Genomic DNA, 17264 nt, shown 5'->3' with positions numbered 1-17264 from the left:
GCCTCTAATACCTTCTCCTTGAGAGTGAGGCTGAATACTGGTTTGTGGTAGAAAACAACCAACTGCAGCAGCAAACTTGTGATGAATGTAAATAAACAACCCTGATGGATCCTAAACTCTTGTTGTTTTCTGACACAGAAAGTCAGACACACCCCAGGTCTAAGGCACTAGGGGTTGGATTGGAGCTGAAAATAGGAAAGTATCTTATTAAACCAGCTATTCACATCCATCATATTAGGAAATGGTCCTAGTCATTCAAGTTCCATCCCTTCATTCAAGGAACATTAACAAAGAAAATTTTAAACCTTGTGCAATTTAGGATCAAGACTTGTTGCATCTTTGGCTCTCATTGTACCTCTAATTTAATCCGCTTCTATAAATTTTATGCTAAATGTGGGATTTTCTGGAATGCTTCAAATCCAAAGGTTTCTTCCATAGAGGGAACTTGTTTGTTTGCAGAAAAGTAACAGATTTGTGGAACTATAAAAATAACACCACAAAATCTCTAATAGGACTGCCTGCACTGAACTGGTTAAGGCTGTTGCTGTGGACTTCTTCCCTAACACACAAAGAAATTAGAGACCTCATATTGTGTCACGTGAATAACGTGTTTATAAGTAAACATATATATTTAAAGAGAAGATCTTCCAGATTAATTACAAATCTGCTAAATTAACTCATGGCTCAGTGCTGTTCCATGTCCCACCTCCTGCCAGGGGAAGGTCTGGCAGCTTCCAGCTGCTCTGCCATGGGCTCAGAGCTCCTGATGCTCCCAGGAGCAGCTGGGCCAAGGGTTTGGTGCTCAAGGAGCACAGCCCTGAGCCTCCAGCAGCTGCCAGAATGCCTTGGAGATAAAGTCAGAGGCCTCCCTCTGCAATTAAGGAGCCTGCTGGGCTCATTCCTGGCCTAGGGGTGCCCCTGCCTCAGCCCATGCAGGTGGAGGGAGGGCTGGGCTCTACTTTCACCCAAGTGGCTGCAGTGTCCCCATTCACTGGATCAGCCCCTGGGGCTGAAGGAGAGCTCCTGGTGCCCAGCCACAGCAGGAGCACAGAGCTGCAGAGCAGCATGGAGTGACCCTGCTCTCGTGCAGCTTCCCAAGCCAGGCTCACAGAGATGTTCAGGCAGCCCGAGGTGCAGGCAGGCACCTGGGCCCTGAGCACATTTTGTGTATCTGGTCTTTGGGAGCCTGCCAGACCACCTCAAAAAGGACAATGGACTCACATTTCCTGGTTAATTTTTTTTTCCCCCCTCAAAGCTTGCTCCCTCTGACAGGTTTTCCCTTCTGCAAGCCTTTGCAGAGTGAATTTTCAGCAGTCCCTGAGTCTTTGATACCTCCAAGTACCTTCTCAATTCACAGCAGCATGAGGTGCCACTGTTTTACTGTGCAAACTTGATCTTGCAAAGAACAAAGCCAAAAGACTTACAACTCCCCTGGTGTCATTTTTTTATACTCTGACATACTCAGAAATTCTGTTGTAATTTCCTTCTAAGTAGTCTAGGGTTAATGAAACTGAAGAGAATAATAGGAAGGAAATAAATAATTATATATTCTCTCTCTTTTTTTTTTTTTTTCAACATGTCCCAAATGTCACCTTTGACCTGGCTTTCTATTTCTGGCATGGACTAAACCCCCTCTATTTATTTAGCAGCCTACACACCATTACAGTAACATAGCAACAGTACTTTCAGTTGTGAATTTGAAAAAAAAGCAAAGCAAAAAAAAGAACATATGAACATATTAAAACTGTTAAAGCATTGCAGTCTAGTAACACTTCAATAAATGCCTTTTTTTCCTTTAAATATTATTAAATTTTATTCCAGAATTATTAAGTTTCCAGTCTGCAAACCCAAAGGAGAGGGAAGCACAGGGGAACCAAAGCAGTGTCACCACCATGAACCCTGTTCTTCCTATGCCAATCTGATTGTCCCCAAACCTTTCTGTTTGTTTGTCTTAATGATGTTTCAGCTTGACTATTTATCGGGCTCAGAGCAGATGAAAGCAGGAGTTTGGGGAGGACTCTGATGGGGTTTAGCTGGCGGTTTTCCATCACTTTTCAGAAACAGTTCACCATTATTTTATAATCTGTAGCTCAAGGCTGGTGTGACAGTCAGTTAGCTGTCAAAAAAGAATATTTGGAAAAAGTATAACAGTAACAGGAGTAATGGGAGTAACAGTCCCATTTTCAGCTGACAGTCCAAATCTCACTGTTTTACCAGAAAATTAACCAGTGAAGACCTGTAAAAGCAGCCCTGGAGTCAGGAGAGGACCCAGTGAAAACATGTTGCAAACCTTTTTGCAGTGAGAGCAAAGCGCTTAAAAATCTCAAAAAACCCAATTCCCTGAGCTACTTGAGTGCTTCTTATTTTTAAATCCAAGGCCTCAGCGAGAATGCAATTATTTTCTTAGGATGGGTTCAAAATGTTGAACTTATTAAAAATAAAACTTCTTAAGCTTGCAAAGCTTCCACTATAAATATTAGTAAACAATCCAGATGATGTAGCTGGAACAGCAGTGAGCACTTGGCGAAGGAACATTATCACTTCTCCTGAAACTGTTTTTTCACTGCTACTGTAAACTCAGCTGGCATCTCTTGGGATGTTTCCTCTCCTCCCACGGGGATCTGAGCAGCTCTCGGTCACCTCGGAGTGCTGGGGGCTTTTCCGTGGAACCAGAACAGCCCCTGGAAGTGCAGGCACACAAAGCTGGCTCCCAAACCCGGGAAAAACTCTGGTAAAGCTCATGGCTTTACTGCTCAGTTTGTAAAGTCTGCAAGTAAAACATAGCTCATGCTTGTTCTGAACTATTGGCTTCTCCTTGGCACGACCAGTTCGCGTCAGCTTGAAAAAAAATGGTTCCACAACTGTAAAATCCTTGAACTTCTACAAACAGTTTGCAAGTCTGGTATGTAAAAACAGACTGTTCACAAACTCTGTGCGCTGCTGACATTACAACAGTTGCAAAGTTAGAAAGGGTCCCCTTATAGCCATTATTCTGTCCAACAGAAATATGAATACATAACCCACGGTCTCAGGACTTGGGAGTCACAGGATGAATATTTATCATTAACAGGCCTCACAGAAAGTATTGTCTTTTAAAAAAGGCTTTGTCAAAAATGAGCCAAAAACTTTCATATGACAATTTAAGTTCATTTTAAATTAGCACTCTCATTTAAGTAATTTCAAATTCATACTAATAGCAACATTTTACTGCCTTTCTGTAAAATGCTCTATGACAAGGGATCCTGGAAAACTTAAATGTGCTGTTCAGGGCTTTTGTGCAAAGCTACAATGCAGTTTTGACTGCAGGGGTCAGGTGGGGTTTTTGGCATCAGGAGGAAGGGGAATAACAAAATCTCTAAGAACAGTTGTCTCATTCTAACAATTACAAAGCTATGAATGAATTAGCCTCAGAAAGGGACTATTTTTCTGGCACAAAGACTAGGCATCAGTTTTGGTATTTTGAACAAATACTAAGCTGCAGCAGATTTTAGAATTGAGTTTTGCATGAATATGTGTTTGTTGGCTTGTTTGTTTATTTTCTTGATGCAACACAAACTGAAGCAAGTCGAGGATATTATTGTAAAGCAGAAAAACATTGAAAAGTTAAAGTATTGCATTTTATTTGACAATTAAATGAGAGAGAAGAAAATGTATTTTATCTGGCTGCATGTCATGTTTTGACATGCAAATTTTATTTCAAAACCAGTATTTTTTCCTTGTCTTATCACATTACTAATTCATTTCCAAATCAAATGAAAAGGACAAAAAAAGCAAATAAAATTACTGTTTTTCCAACGAATAGAGTTTTAGGAATAAACTTGTCCCTTTCCCTAAAAACTTATCACACTTACATAACAAATATTCTTAGCATTTTAATGCATCATTGGTAGAAGTAATGTGTTTATCTATATTTCCATAGATTTCATGCTACAACAAAGACTTTACCAAAGTACAACTTGTAATGTATTTTCCTCTGAGCCGTGTTTGACTGCATCACTCCTTTACTTACCACTTGAGTTAACAGTTCCTTCTCTATTTCAAACCAGCATGTTTTTTTAAGGCTCTGTTTTTGAATGCAAAGACCCGATAACTTATGGGTTTCTGTTTTGAATAGAAACCAATAGCTGGACATTCCTGTGCACTGAAAACATGCAGTCAAAGATTAAACTGGGGCTTCAGGACTACTATTGCTCCACCCAAATAAATAGTTCAAGGGAAATTATTCTGATACACAGGTTGCCAAGAACAGCAGTGTTTTTTAGAAATTATTTCTTTCTTAGAAGTGAACCTATCTCATTAAGCATTGCATTTAAACTATCAAAACATCATTAAAATGGAAGAAAACGGTCTAGAATAACCATCACATTTAGCCTACCAAAACAAGGTCTGATTTGCACATAGCTAATTACAAATGTTTAATTCCAGTGATGGAAACTCCTCCCTAACATAAATATTCTGCTGTTATTTTACCAGTGAGATCAATTTGTACAGGATTTCACAGAGAGGGAACATACAGACTGGCACACAGGAGCTTCTGTTTGAAAGCTTTAATTTTCTCAAAATTCAGCTCTTTTTTAATACACAAACCAGATAGATAGACTAAACACTGGACTTTAAAATGAAGTAACAACAGAAAATAGGCACAAAACTTAAAACTGGAATGAGCTAAAGGGCTCTGACAACGTTCTGCACCCCATGTGACTCCTACTTCCACCCAGCCTATGAACCACAGCTACAAAACCCGCGCAAATTGGTTAAATAAACTGGGGGAGCTGGGGATATTTATTCCAGGGAAGCATGAAAGGTGGTCAGAATTCTCTGTTCAAAAGGGAAAGCACTCAAGAGGTAAGGCTCTGTAAGAAGCATCTGGAAATAAAAAGACTTAGGGATAAAAATTAAATTTGGGTTTCTTCTTGATAATATTTTTCAGAAACTTCCCCCAAACCCCACACCAGCAGAAGTACTTGACCTCACAAAGCACTTGGGGATTTTTTTCAGGGGAGGGTGGCAGTGTCCTCTGGTGACAGCAGCCCAATGCTGGATCGCAGAGCAGATGCTCTCCATCCCACCCGCCCTTCGCTGTGCCCTGCGACTCCTGTTCCTATTACTTGAGCAAACTCTTCCATAATTCTGCTTTACTTTTTCTTCTTAGTAAGTTCCTGTTTGTTCTCCTGATAAATACCAGAACTTCAGCTAAAAATGGAGAAGTTGCCTAGATTCTCTTATCTTGTAAACCCCCAGCCTTGGTGTGCTGCGGTTGGGTCCTGGCAGATCGCGCAACGGTCAGAGATGCTGGGCTGGGCTCTGCTCTGTCCTTCTGGCAGCACTTACTGCCCCACACACAGACACAGCAGCAAAGAGCTCTGCCCCACCAGCTTCTGCCATAGGGTTCATTAATTTACACCCCTATTTGTCTTCCCAGACCAGACACTCCGTGAAGAAGTGTGGTAGGAGCAAGGCTGCTTTTTCTAATATGGAGTCCATTTCAGCATCTTGTTCGAGAGATGCTGACAAGGACTTTTGATTTTCAACAACGTTTGAAGAAATCAGTCACTCAAGTAAAGCGGGAAACTTGCCCTTTTTTGAGCAAGTGGTCTTCCCTCATCAATTTGTATAGTACAGAAGATTAAAAATAGCTCTTCAGCTGGGGTACAGCTGCACAGCTTAATTTAAATGGAGCTGCAGTGACTCACAACAAGCAAACATCTGTATATGGCCCTTTACTACTGCAAACCACATAACGCTAACAGCAAGTAAACACTGGCAGCGCATTCAGAGGAGCTACCGCTGCTGTTCCACACTGGTGTGACAAACAATGGGACAGCGATTTGAGGAGAAGTTGCAATTAGCTGTGTGTTAAAATTCCCATCTCCTCCTTCTTGTCAGCACATGAGCAATGTGTCTTCTCAATAGCACTGGACTCTTACTTCATTAGACATTCTCTAGGCCTTCTTCTATGTTGTTTTTCCTTTCATTGTGACTTTTTGCATTGGCTGTGTTAAGTCCTTTGTTTCCAAGGCCATGAAACCGCTCCTTCCTTCCACCTCCCCCAATAAATAAACAACAAATAACAACAGTCAGTGATCAGATATATTTCCCCATGAGAGCTACCAAGGAGCCAGCTATTCAATGCTGACATTACAGAATTGAGATGGATGTACTCAGCACCAATATAAGGAACTGTGAAACCCATCAAATTTGAAGCAGATTCCCCCATCACATCTAATTTCCTACAGAGGTTGGTATTCACTGATCCACTAAGATCAACAGCAAAAATCTTCAGTGAGTTTTCCTCCTGTGGGGCTGAATTCAAGCTATGAGTGATACTTAACATTTTTGGTCTAGAGCAGAATGGACTTTACCTATATCACCACCACTTCTTAGTTTTTGTGAGCAGCTTCTTCCTCTCTGTCTCCTGCCCCATACGCAGCTTCCCCCCAGCTCTGGCTGTTCCCTGGCACCCCTCAGGCCCAGCAGACCTGGTCGGTGAGAAAAGCTGGAGCCAAGTGGGGAAATGAAAGCAGCCCAGCTTTCGGGTCACACTTAGAGGACAAAGTACTGCAGCACACACCAAATACTCTCCTGGGAGACTCCTTGCACAACAGCCTCTATAGATAGGCTGACGTGGTGGTTTCATGGTTCAAGTATCAGGTTGAGAGAAGAGCATTGTCCATGCCATTAAATCACTATTAGAGTATTTGCCTGATGTAGCAAAGCTCCCTGTGCTTTCTAACGGATTCTTTGTGTTTAGCATTAAGCTCTCTGTTTTTACAGAAAGTTACACTGGGGTAATTAATCTCATGTTCGTTTCCTGCACATGCAAGACAGCAGCCTTTGTTAGGGAATGATAAGACACTTCTAAGAATAGTGTTACTAAGAGCATCGGCTTGGTAAGACATTACAGGAAAAATATAGACTCTTAACACCTGCTTTTCACTTTCAAAGTTTTGAAAATAATGTTCTGCTTACCTAGAGGCAAATTCTGACTTGATAATGCGTAGAAAACCTAATTGCTTTCACCAGAGAACAAATATAAATGAAGGTATAGTTTGGTATTTAGGGTCCAGTCTTGGAAAGAATAATTTGTTTAATTTTATAAACACTGCAAATATTCCCAGTGGCTTCAGTGGGACTATTGCAGTTCCCAGTCTCAGAATCTGAATTAATTGCTTTTTCTGATCTTTTAACCACATATTCCACTGAAATTAAATGGATTTTCTTAGTTATAGATGTAATAGATGAAGGATTAAGAATTCATCTGTGTGTAAAGCACTGGACCCTCAGGTCAGACCTTACAAAGGCCGGATGCTAAACTCAGGAAAATGTAAACTGGGAGACAAGCGCATGAAAGCAAACGAGGCTGGGCAGCGTCCGAGAGGTGCCACGAGCAGCCGGCCAAGCGGGCACCCGGAGCGCCCTGCATGCTCCTCAGCCCATGGGCTCCTCCAGCTGAGCACAAAGGGTGGTGCTGAACTCGGGATTTATGTATGTTGTCAGGTTAGAACCAGAGCCAACACCATTCTCCTGTAAGCGGTTGACACTTGACACCTACTGAAGTCAGTTTAAACAGGCATTGTTTTAAAGCTCTGTTGTTTTTAAGCAGTGACTGTGGTTCAGCCTGAGCTATCTGCTGCCCCAGTGCAAGACGCACAGCTGCCGTGCTGGTGAAACTCTACGAAAAATAGGGAAGAAGTAGTTTACAGCAGGTGAGAGACGATTTCCATTTGGTTTGTAGCATCCACCAGTCATATGAGAAAGGACATTAAGCTTTGTTGTACTTGCACCAGGCTTCTTTCTGCTTTATTATGGACAAAAAATAAATCTTTATCCTTATCCTCCTAACCAGAAAACAAAGCTTAATCTGCAGAGATCTGGCCGATCTAATGGTGTTTGGAGAATAACATAGACCAAATTTCCCCTGGTTTTGTAGTGCAAAATCTGAGCAGAGCAGACTGCAAGTAGCCTTGCGAGCTGATCAGAGCCCCTGTTGTGACTATTATCTTGACTGTATAATGGGGGCTTTCAAACCCCAGCTTTATCACACTCTGTTTTCTCTACTTTGCCCTTTTATGAATATTGAGTCATCAAAAATAGCTTCACTGACAGAGTTACTAATGATACCAGCTGGGTGAATCAGTGGCTCTTACACTGTGCCTGCCATACAGTGCTATTAGTACACTCATTACAAAATATAGCAAAAATGAGATGCCCATAATTTATTTGCAGCACCCGTGAGACACATCATAATGGTTATTTTAGAATTGGAAAATGCTAACTGAACAAAACAAATATTCAGCCGCTTCAATGCAATACTGTGGTCTACAGGAAGAAACTCTGGCTAGGAATAAGTTAAAAATAATTCCAACATCAGTAAATTATCTTTTCTGCTAGCTTTTAGCCAAAGAAAAAAATACACTGCCAAATGATATCCACCATATTCTTCCACAAGACAGTTATGCCTCATATTACCGGGAAAAGCTAACATCAGCACTCCAGAGAAAATGCTGATAAACAGAAGTGAATACGACAAATGATGTAAGCTGTGCATACGGCTCGGAGCGCCAGAGACACGGCCAGCGGCATCCTTCGAGTACGGTGCACAGCTCCAGGGCAAGTCAGGTTAGAAGGGCATGACTCAAACGGGTATTACCGATTCCAAAAGTGTCACAGCAGAACATAACAACATGCCTGATGAAGAGCCACCACAAATGAGTATGCAAAATGGCCCAGTGAGGGGTTTATATTGTTAATGGTGTCCCAAGCAAAAATTTAAGGGCCATTTATTCCTACCCGGAGTGCTTTCCTCGCAGCCCTGCAATGAGACAGTTTCCTATGTTTCCCACACACATCCTTTTTCTTTTTTTTTTTTTTTTTTTTTTTTTTTCAGACAAACAGGCAAGCAGATAGAGAACGAAACAAGGGGCCCATAGTGCAGTTGCAGATCTCCATGCAGGGCTCGCTTCTTCTCCCCAGCCCCCTTCACCTTTCATCTACCAGGAACTTTACAGCACAGCATCTTCCAGCACCTCTTTATCACAGACCAAAAAGCTTTCTGAAGCTTTCTGCTAACAACAGCATCTGGCATTGGTAAATAAAACTATTGTATATGTTACCTTTAGCAAGTGTCATAGAAATTACAGAGCATCTTAATAAAGCCAAGCCTCAGAATTTAAATTACTAGAATTTTGGCTGTTTGGGTTTGAGCTCCCCCCCCCCCCCCCCTTCCTTTCAGGATGTTCTTGTCGGTCCCTGGAAAAGTGACATCTGCAATTCTATTACAACAATTCTGTTAGTTACGGCAACGTTAACTGAAACCGAAATGTGGTTTTTAACCTAAAATATGTTGCATAACAGCTCAAGTACTATATTCTTACGAGCCGAGAAAGGTTAATTCCAGAGGGTACAAGAATATCGGAGGAAACTAAAATACTCCATAAGCGCATGGACTTGGAATTCTTTTTGTTTTGGTCCAAGGCGAAGCCGAAACGGGCGAGAGATTTCAAAGGAAGAGTCAGACAGCGAGCACATGCCGAAATCCCCTTAGCGAGAAAAAAAAATATCAGCAAAGCCTCTGCACTTACGTATCTCTTGAGTTTCTTCTCGGGGGGGGATTTGATGAGCCATCCAGTGCAAACCACGTCCCCCGAGCTCATCTTCCCCCCGGGCGCGGAGCGGCGGAGCGGGAGCCAGGGTGCGGGCTGCCGGTGCGGGTGTACTTGTTATGGGCGGCTGTGTGCGCGGCGTGTCCGTCCGGGCGGGCGTGTGCGCGGGGATGTGAGGGAGGGTGTGCGGGATGGGAGGGAGTGTGTGCGGGATGTGAGTGTGTGTGTGTGCGGGATGTGAGTGTCTGTGTGTGAGCGGGATGTAAGTGTGTGTGTGTGTGTGCGGGATGTGAGTGTGCGTGTGCGGGGTTTGAGTGTCTGTGTGTGAGCGGGATGTGAGTGTCTGTGTGTGCGTGCGGGACGCGTGTGCCCGGCTGTGCGTGTGTGCGTGCCGTGTCCGCCCGAGTGCGCGCCGCTGTGCGCGGCCGCGTGTGTGTGTGTGTGTGTGTGTGTGTGTGTGTGTGTGTGTGTGTGTATTGTTCCCAGCCAGTTCGCACCGCAGCAATCAGCTTCCTTCAGCTGCGCTCCGCTGCGGCTCCAGCCCGCGGAAGAAGTCATGACATTGATCACTGACACGGCCAGCCCTCCCTCCGCCGCCAGCACAATGCAACACACCGAGCACGTGATGGGCGGCCGCGGCTCGCCGGCTGCGGCACCCCCGGCAGCGGCGGCGGCGGCGGGCGGCTCCCGCACCCCATCGCCCCGCACAGCGCGGCCCCGCGCCCCGCGGATGCCGGCAGCCCCTGCCCGGAGCCCCGCGGATGCCGGCCGCCCCTGCCCGGAGCCCCGCGGATGCCGGCCGTCCCATCCCGGAGCCCCGCGGATGCCGGCCGCCCCTGCCCGGAGCCTCGGGGATACCGGCCGTCCCTGCCCGGAGCCCCGCGGATGCCGGCCATCCCTGCTCGGAGCCCCGGGGATACCGGCCGTCCCATCCCGCAGCCCCGCGGATGCCGGCCGTCCCATCCCGGAGCCCCGCGGATGCCGGCAGCCCCTGCCCGGAGCCCCGGGGATACCGGCCGTCCCATCCCGCAGCCCCGCGGATGCCGGCAGCCCCTGCCCGGAGCCCCGGGGATACCGGCCGTCCCTGCCCGGAGCCCCGCGGATACCGGCCGTCCCTGCCCGGAGCCCCGCGGATGCCGGCAGCCCCTGCCCGGAGCCCCGGGGATACCGGCCGTCCCATCCCGGAGCCCCGCGGATGCTGGCAGCCCCTGCCCGGAGCCCCGCGGCTGAGCCGTGGGAGCGGCGGAGTGTCCGCGGAGGTCCCCGTGGGGACCCGGGACGAGAAGGGCTCTGGCCGGACGATGAGGAAAAACCACGGCCCGTGGGGCCAGTCCCCACTGAAACCTTCACTACAGCTTCCAACATCTAACAAGCTTCGTTAGTCTGTGGATTTAGTGCTTTTCCCGGTAGCATTTAGCCCCATGTACGAATTGACTTGATTTTTCTGCCCTCATCATCACAGATTTTTTAGAAACATACTTTTTCAGAAAGTGACTTCAAGGAGACTGCCACTCCACTGTCACAACTGAAAAATACGCCCACAGAGTGCATAGTATTGCTGATATCCTTGTAGTTTGTGCCTATTTCCAGGGTGGGAAACTCTTGCCTTTTCAAGGACAGGGCAATCTGTGTTCATTTTTCAGAAGACTTTGTAAACTCTTGACTTATTTAAAGAGGATGCAGTGGTTCTTCACTGATTTAAGGAGTCTGTAATTTCAGAGGAGTCTCCTGTGCCCCTGGCCAGGCACAGCCCTGGCAGTGCAGACCGACTCTGCGAGGTGTGATAGCACCAGCAGGCCCAGAGCAGAATTTAATGTTTTCACAGAATTTTTCAGGTCTCTGCCGGGGCTCTTTGGCAGGGCAGGCTGACAACAGCTTGCAGTGTCACTTCTTGAATCTCACAAACTAGAAATGTGTTTTTCAAGTTTTCAAGCAAAAAGGTGATTGCAATACATGTTTATTATATTTAATATAATATGTGCTATAAATGACATAACTGTATAAACATAGGCCCTACGTAAATTCACATAAAAACATAAATAAAACTGTACAAACTCATAGATTCCTGTTGCTAGTGCTTTACATTATCACTGGTCTCAAAGGAATCCTACGATAAATGAAAACTGTCACGAAAAAACTATAAACATATTTCAAATGTGCTCTGACTTTTTTAGGTATGTTTTTGTTTGAGAATGGCTTTCATGCAGTCTTACAGTATTATTTAATTCCCAACCTTCTATTCTACTACCACCTTCACTCAGCTCCATTTATCCATTACCCACAGTGATGTTTTAACAACTTCACATGTTTAATAGCAGGTTTGTTAGCAAGGCTTTGCAACACTTCTTCCTGAAGAGATATATCGAGCCATGGAACTTATTTAGGGAAAGAAAGTCACACTTTCCTTCCATATGTGACTTGCCTGTGTCACCCTGACAGATACAGTAGCTTTAAATGAAAGGCTTTAAAACGTCCAAATGTCAAAATAAAGTGACTTGGGATACACTTCATGTGTTATCCCTGCACTGTCCTAACACTATCCATTTTTTACTGGCTCATGCTTCAGACAGATGGCTTCCCTTGTGCAGCTGCAGAGCGTTTGCAGAAAGGCAGCAGAGGGAATGGGGAGGGGACAGGACAGGGGAGAAAGGAGCCTGGGCTACCAACTGAATTCAAACACTGACTAGCAGACCACACCTTAAGGAGAGCTCTGGCTGTCTTTGCTGTGGTCAACGATAATGCTGCTTAAATCACCAGCAGTCCCCATCCTTGTCCTTGCACTTCTGCCATCAGCTCCACTGTGCAGACGTGGTGGATTTGTGTGTCTGCATGAGGAACTGAATCACAAACCTGACTCTTTGGAAAAGAATGAGTCAAAAAAAGAGAGAGATTATTTTCCAGCTGTATCAGGACTAGTTTCCTGATCTGATAAATGCTGTGGCCTGCAATAGCACATACCTTATCAAGGGAGGGGGTGATGCAGGGGCAATAAGAAGAAATCAGCAGTTGCTTAAATTGGCACTTCTGCCCAAAACCTGCCTGCTGAGTGGTAGCCATGGTGACAGGGAGGGGTGCAGTGATTCTCTTCCCTGCTCGATGTGTCACTCCTCTGTCAGAGGCTCCTGTCCTCTGGAACTGCTGGAATGGCTCAGCTGCTTGCGAAGCACCTGCCCGGCCACTTGCACTCAGCACATTCAGAATAAATAACATCTGTGCCAGCTTACTTATGGTGCCAGTAGCCTGAGGAGAAATACAGGAAGCCATAATTAAGCAGAGAATGTGGGGGTTAACGTGTTTGTTATGAAAGCTGCTGTTGCCTTCTTGGTATTTGTGGTCCAAACATTAAAAGAGCAAATAAAGTTATTTTCTTACACTGACAACTTTCATTGTGCTGATAATGTAGCACAATGCATGTATGTGTTTGACAATAACAGGCTTAAAAATTAATGGTTTCTCATCCTGATGGAAGAAGTGGGATTTCACTTTTCTCCCGATCCATACACAAAATTTTCAGCCACATTTAAATAATGAAATTATTTTCTTAAATCCATCATCATGATGGTGAATGACAGGGTCTTTGTTTTAAAAAAATACAGCTGAAGACATATGTAGAGGGTGAACTGATGTTGGAAATAAAATGGAAAATTCTCAATTCTCTCTTCTACTGCTGAACAGGTTTTTTCCCCTTCCTAAGTACATTATCCCAGAGGTGCTACTGCTATCAGGGAGCAGCTTGGCCTTGGCCAGTGGCATGTCTGTCTTGGAGCCAGCTGGTCTTGGCTGTGTTGGACACGGGGGAAGCATCTGCCATCTTCTCACAAATGCCACCCCTGCAGCCCCTCTGCTGTCAGACCTTGCCACACAAACCAACACCGCCCTCACCAGACTAACCTCATATATGCCTCTAGCAAAGATCAGAGCAACCATGGTCAGTTTGACCCTGGATGTGTGTGCAATTCACATCAGCCAGATCCCTAAGAGAATTCTCTGCTTGTCATGGAAGTACTGGTGTACTCCTTTCATTTCCTAACTTAGGCTGCTGATGTTTCAGAGGACAGCAACACTAATAAAGCAGAAGAGAACAAAATGGCTGCTTGCATTGATGGGAAACTCCTTCATGACTTGACAGACCACTGACAGAAGTTAAGTCTGCTATTTAAGCTTATCCATTTCTATGTTAACAGAAACTGGTGCTGTTATCATTAATATTGACAGTAGTGAAAGTTCCTATTTCCTTGTGCATAAATGGATAATCTGAATGGAGAGGATGGAAAAAATCAGAAGGATTTATTACATTCACAAATTTATAGGTATAAAAGGAGAAAGAGATGCCAGAGTTTATCTGAACTGACATTTCCACAAGCAGATAGTTTTCCGGGAATGTAGCCTCACATTTAATTTACAACACCTCACAGGCACTGAGAAGGTTGAGGTGCTTGCAAGAGGCAGCCATAGCCCTGGGAGAACAGCCTTTTTCTCTCATCTAGCAACTGATCCCTGTTTACATATGGAACTCGCACCACACTTACTCAGCAGAACGCTAACATGCCTCTGCAGCATTCTCTCAGCAAGCAGAAAAGCCCAGTGCCACAAAAAGACATGACACAGTGTATATGTTCCAGCTGTTCCTGACAGTTACCACTCTGCCCCCCCCTGCAGACAAGTATTTCACTCTCTCTCTCTCCATTCACAAGGACAAATTTAGCAAAGTCACGGGATAATTCAGCCCTTGCTCTTCCTTTCAGCAGCCTGTCCTCACCATACAAATCAGGTCTAAAGGAGGAATGCACTCAGATCCACAGTCACAATTTATTGCTGTTGTTTAAACAATTAACTACCAAAACTGGAGCCTGACCACAGCCCCAGGGCGATGCTGACCCATCTGCACTGTGCTGTTTGATTGATGAATTTATTCTGCCTGGTTCGTGCTCTGTCACCCCCAGGACCCCGGTGGCAGTGACACCCCATGGGCAGACACCTGATGTCAGAGCAGGAGCCAGTGTGAAAAGAAAAAAAGGACAGCAGATGAACGTTGCTGTGGTTTTGCTCCAGGAAGCTATGAGCTATGTAAGCTGCATGTGGGGACGGCCTTTATTGTTGTGGACAGGGCAGAATCTAATTTTACCAAAAGCTCTCATGACACATAGGGAGAACTCTGTCAATCCATTTCAGAAAACAGACCAACGCCCTCTGGCACCAAACTCCTCTGTGAAACAGCAGCAGACATCCAGCATCTCATAGGAAAGTCTGTTTAGGAAAGTAGCTGGTGGAAGACTAGAGTTCTGCTGAATAGTACATTTATTTGCAAATGTAAAACTGTCTTTTCCTGAAGTGGGAGTGGCAACAAACAGGTTCACTTTAGTTCAAACCTCTTCCCTGGCTCTTTTGCCAGATGAGAGGTTTCTCTTTTCTCTGTCATCCACAAAAGCACACACTAAATATTGTGGATTTTCTAATTTTCAGCTTCTGTTTGCAGACTAGTAAACAATTTTATGATGTCTACACAGGTGATGAAGTAAGTCATGGCTGTTCCTTTCCACATGTGAATCAGTAGCAAACATTTTGTGAGGATTTCCTCATAGGGTAATGATATTACTGGCCCCTCAAAGTCGGCAAATAATCTTTGCAGTTGAGGGAGGAGATACAAAGACTTTCTTAAAGATCCAAAACTTCTATCATAATTGTTCTAATTACTTTTATGAGTTAAGAAAAATCTACTTCATTTTTCATACACAACAATGATCAGTACTCAGCTCACAGGTGAGGTCTACTTTATATGGCAATTTGAAGGAATTGACCTTCCTTATTAAAGGAATCCAAAATAATCTATTTGACATCAAGATTATGATATGTCTCTTCCAGATCACAAATATCAATTCATTATTTGAATGTTAATATCCTGAAAGTGAGGATTTGCTGAGACCAGTTTACTATCTGGAGCAGCCTGAAGCTTGGATGGGAAGCTTAAAGAAGTGTCCCAGGTAGGCCTGAAGAAACAGATGGAAAAAGAAGTCCCTAGTTTTATGTTTAGATGAAAAAATATCTGTATAGTTATTTTCAGATTCATAAATGTGGAAGACTCACCATGAGCTGGAGGATGGGTCTCAGCTTCCCCCATATTGTCCTGCAGAGAACACTCTGGAGTGATGATAAAATGAACCCAGGAGAATTAACAGAGGACACTGCCTGCCTCTGTTCTCTAGATTGCCCAAAAAAGCCTCAGAATAAATAGGAGCCCTACCTGTTACACTTGGGAGAAATTTTCATGCTGTTGGCAGAACTGTTAATTCCTTCTCTAGGCAATTAACTGTGTTTAATTGTGATTGAATTGAACAAAATACAGCAAAGAGAGCAAAAGCAACACATCAAAATACAGCAAACAGACCAGTTCTGAACTCTGTGTAAAAGGTTGCTCTGTGTGAAGAATGCAATGCAGGAAAGGAGGGATTGTTTTGATGGCAGCTGTGTGTTTGAGACTGTTACAAAAAAGGAAGAATCAGTACAGGATGAGGAAGAAAGAAGGCCCAGGCACAAAAAAAAAAAAAAAAAAAAAAAAAAAAAAAAAAAAAAAAAAGACAGCAAAGGGAAAAGCAGACACATATCCTATGTGGACTAGGATAAACTAATTTTGTCAAACAGACCACTCAGCAGAAATGGATAGTACTCTGGAAAATATAATAGCTTCAGTGTAGTTTTTCACAGTGTGTAGATGTTTACAAGTAAAAATAGCTATAAAGGACAAGATTACAAGTATTTTCACAGCAGAGTAAAGCCTGTGCTAACTGAAGTGATGGCTTTTGGCTTATGCAATGCATCTGCCATATTTGCAAGGCTAAGGTAGGCACTACTTTGCAGCATCCTTTTGTGCATTTCCTGTATTCAAAGGAAATCCTGGTGCATGCTAAAACCTTTAAACAATAATTGTTATGTTTACAAATAATCTGTGATCAGTGTGAAATCAAACCCACAGGGTTTTGGTTAAGAGAAAATTTGTTTTGGGCAAAGAAGTAAGAGAATTCTTTGTGAAGAATCACCACCAACATTTAAGAGAGCTAAATGTACTGCAAGAGAGTAAAGCTGTACTGCACCAGCCTGCTCACTGGATTCTCACAGACATTCCAAATTTTATAATACTCTGTCTTTGTTAAGAACAATTTATTTATAGGTTTTCAATATTGCAAAATGACTGCCTAGGTTAGGGAGAAAAAGATGCCATTGAAGGGATGCCATTCAGATGCCATTCAGTTTTATTTCGGTTGGAAGAAACTTTTGACAGGTTTTGCTTTGATCTAAAATCTATTTTAAAGTGCTCTTCTAGTAGGGGACTGTCTTCTTGAGACAGTGCTCAGATTTTGGCAAAGTAGTAGCTTATTACAGCAGAAAATATTTTATGATCTCCATAGGAATCACCAATCATTGTTATATCTGGATGACATCATTGTTTGTAGGTGGGCAAAATCTGGCATTCAGGCTAGAATGCACAGTTGTAAAACAGTTTATTAAAGCCTGGTTGTGGTAGCTTAAACTGATACAAATTAGTGTGGCTGCAATCCCACCCTTCATCTTGCTGCAGATCTGTTTTGCTGCTGTATTGGCACTGGCCCCTGTGTGCGTGGGCAGTTGAGTTGTTTTGCTGGGCTGATCTGAGGAAAAAATAGCAAC

General features: G+C 43.9%; 1 protein-coding gene across 2 annotated transcripts in view; it reads right to left on the bottom strand.

Moving 5' to 3' along the window:
* The window catches only part of GAB3 (GRB2 associated binding protein 3), a 65810-nt gene extending 55669 nt beyond the window's left edge, over positions 1-10141 (bottom strand). The window contains exons 1-2 of one of the 2 annotated variants that reach the window (XM_072929142.1): positions 9902-10141; positions 9582-9847 (exon numbers count right to left, since the gene is read on the bottom strand). In XM_072929142.1, coding sequence (XP_072785243.1) covers positions 9582-9653 — 72 coding nt within the window. In that variant the 5' untranslated portion in view covers positions 9654-9847; positions 9902-10141. Of the gene's footprint in view, positions 1-9581; positions 9848-9901 lie in introns of those variants that run through there. The other variant, XM_030272639.4, reaches the window with a different exon arrangement.
* Between the last annotated feature and the right edge of the window lie 7123 nt (positions 10142-17264).

Source organism: Taeniopygia guttata, chromosome 4A (genome assembly GCF_048771995.1).
Source record: "Taeniopygia guttata chromosome 4A, bTaeGut7.mat, whole genome shotgun sequence".
NCBI classification, from domain to species: domain Eukaryota; kingdom Metazoa; phylum Chordata; class Aves; order Passeriformes; family Estrildidae; genus Taeniopygia; species Taeniopygia guttata.
Note: the sequence above shows the minus strand (reverse complement) of the source record. Positions and strands in the feature narration are given on the sequence as shown.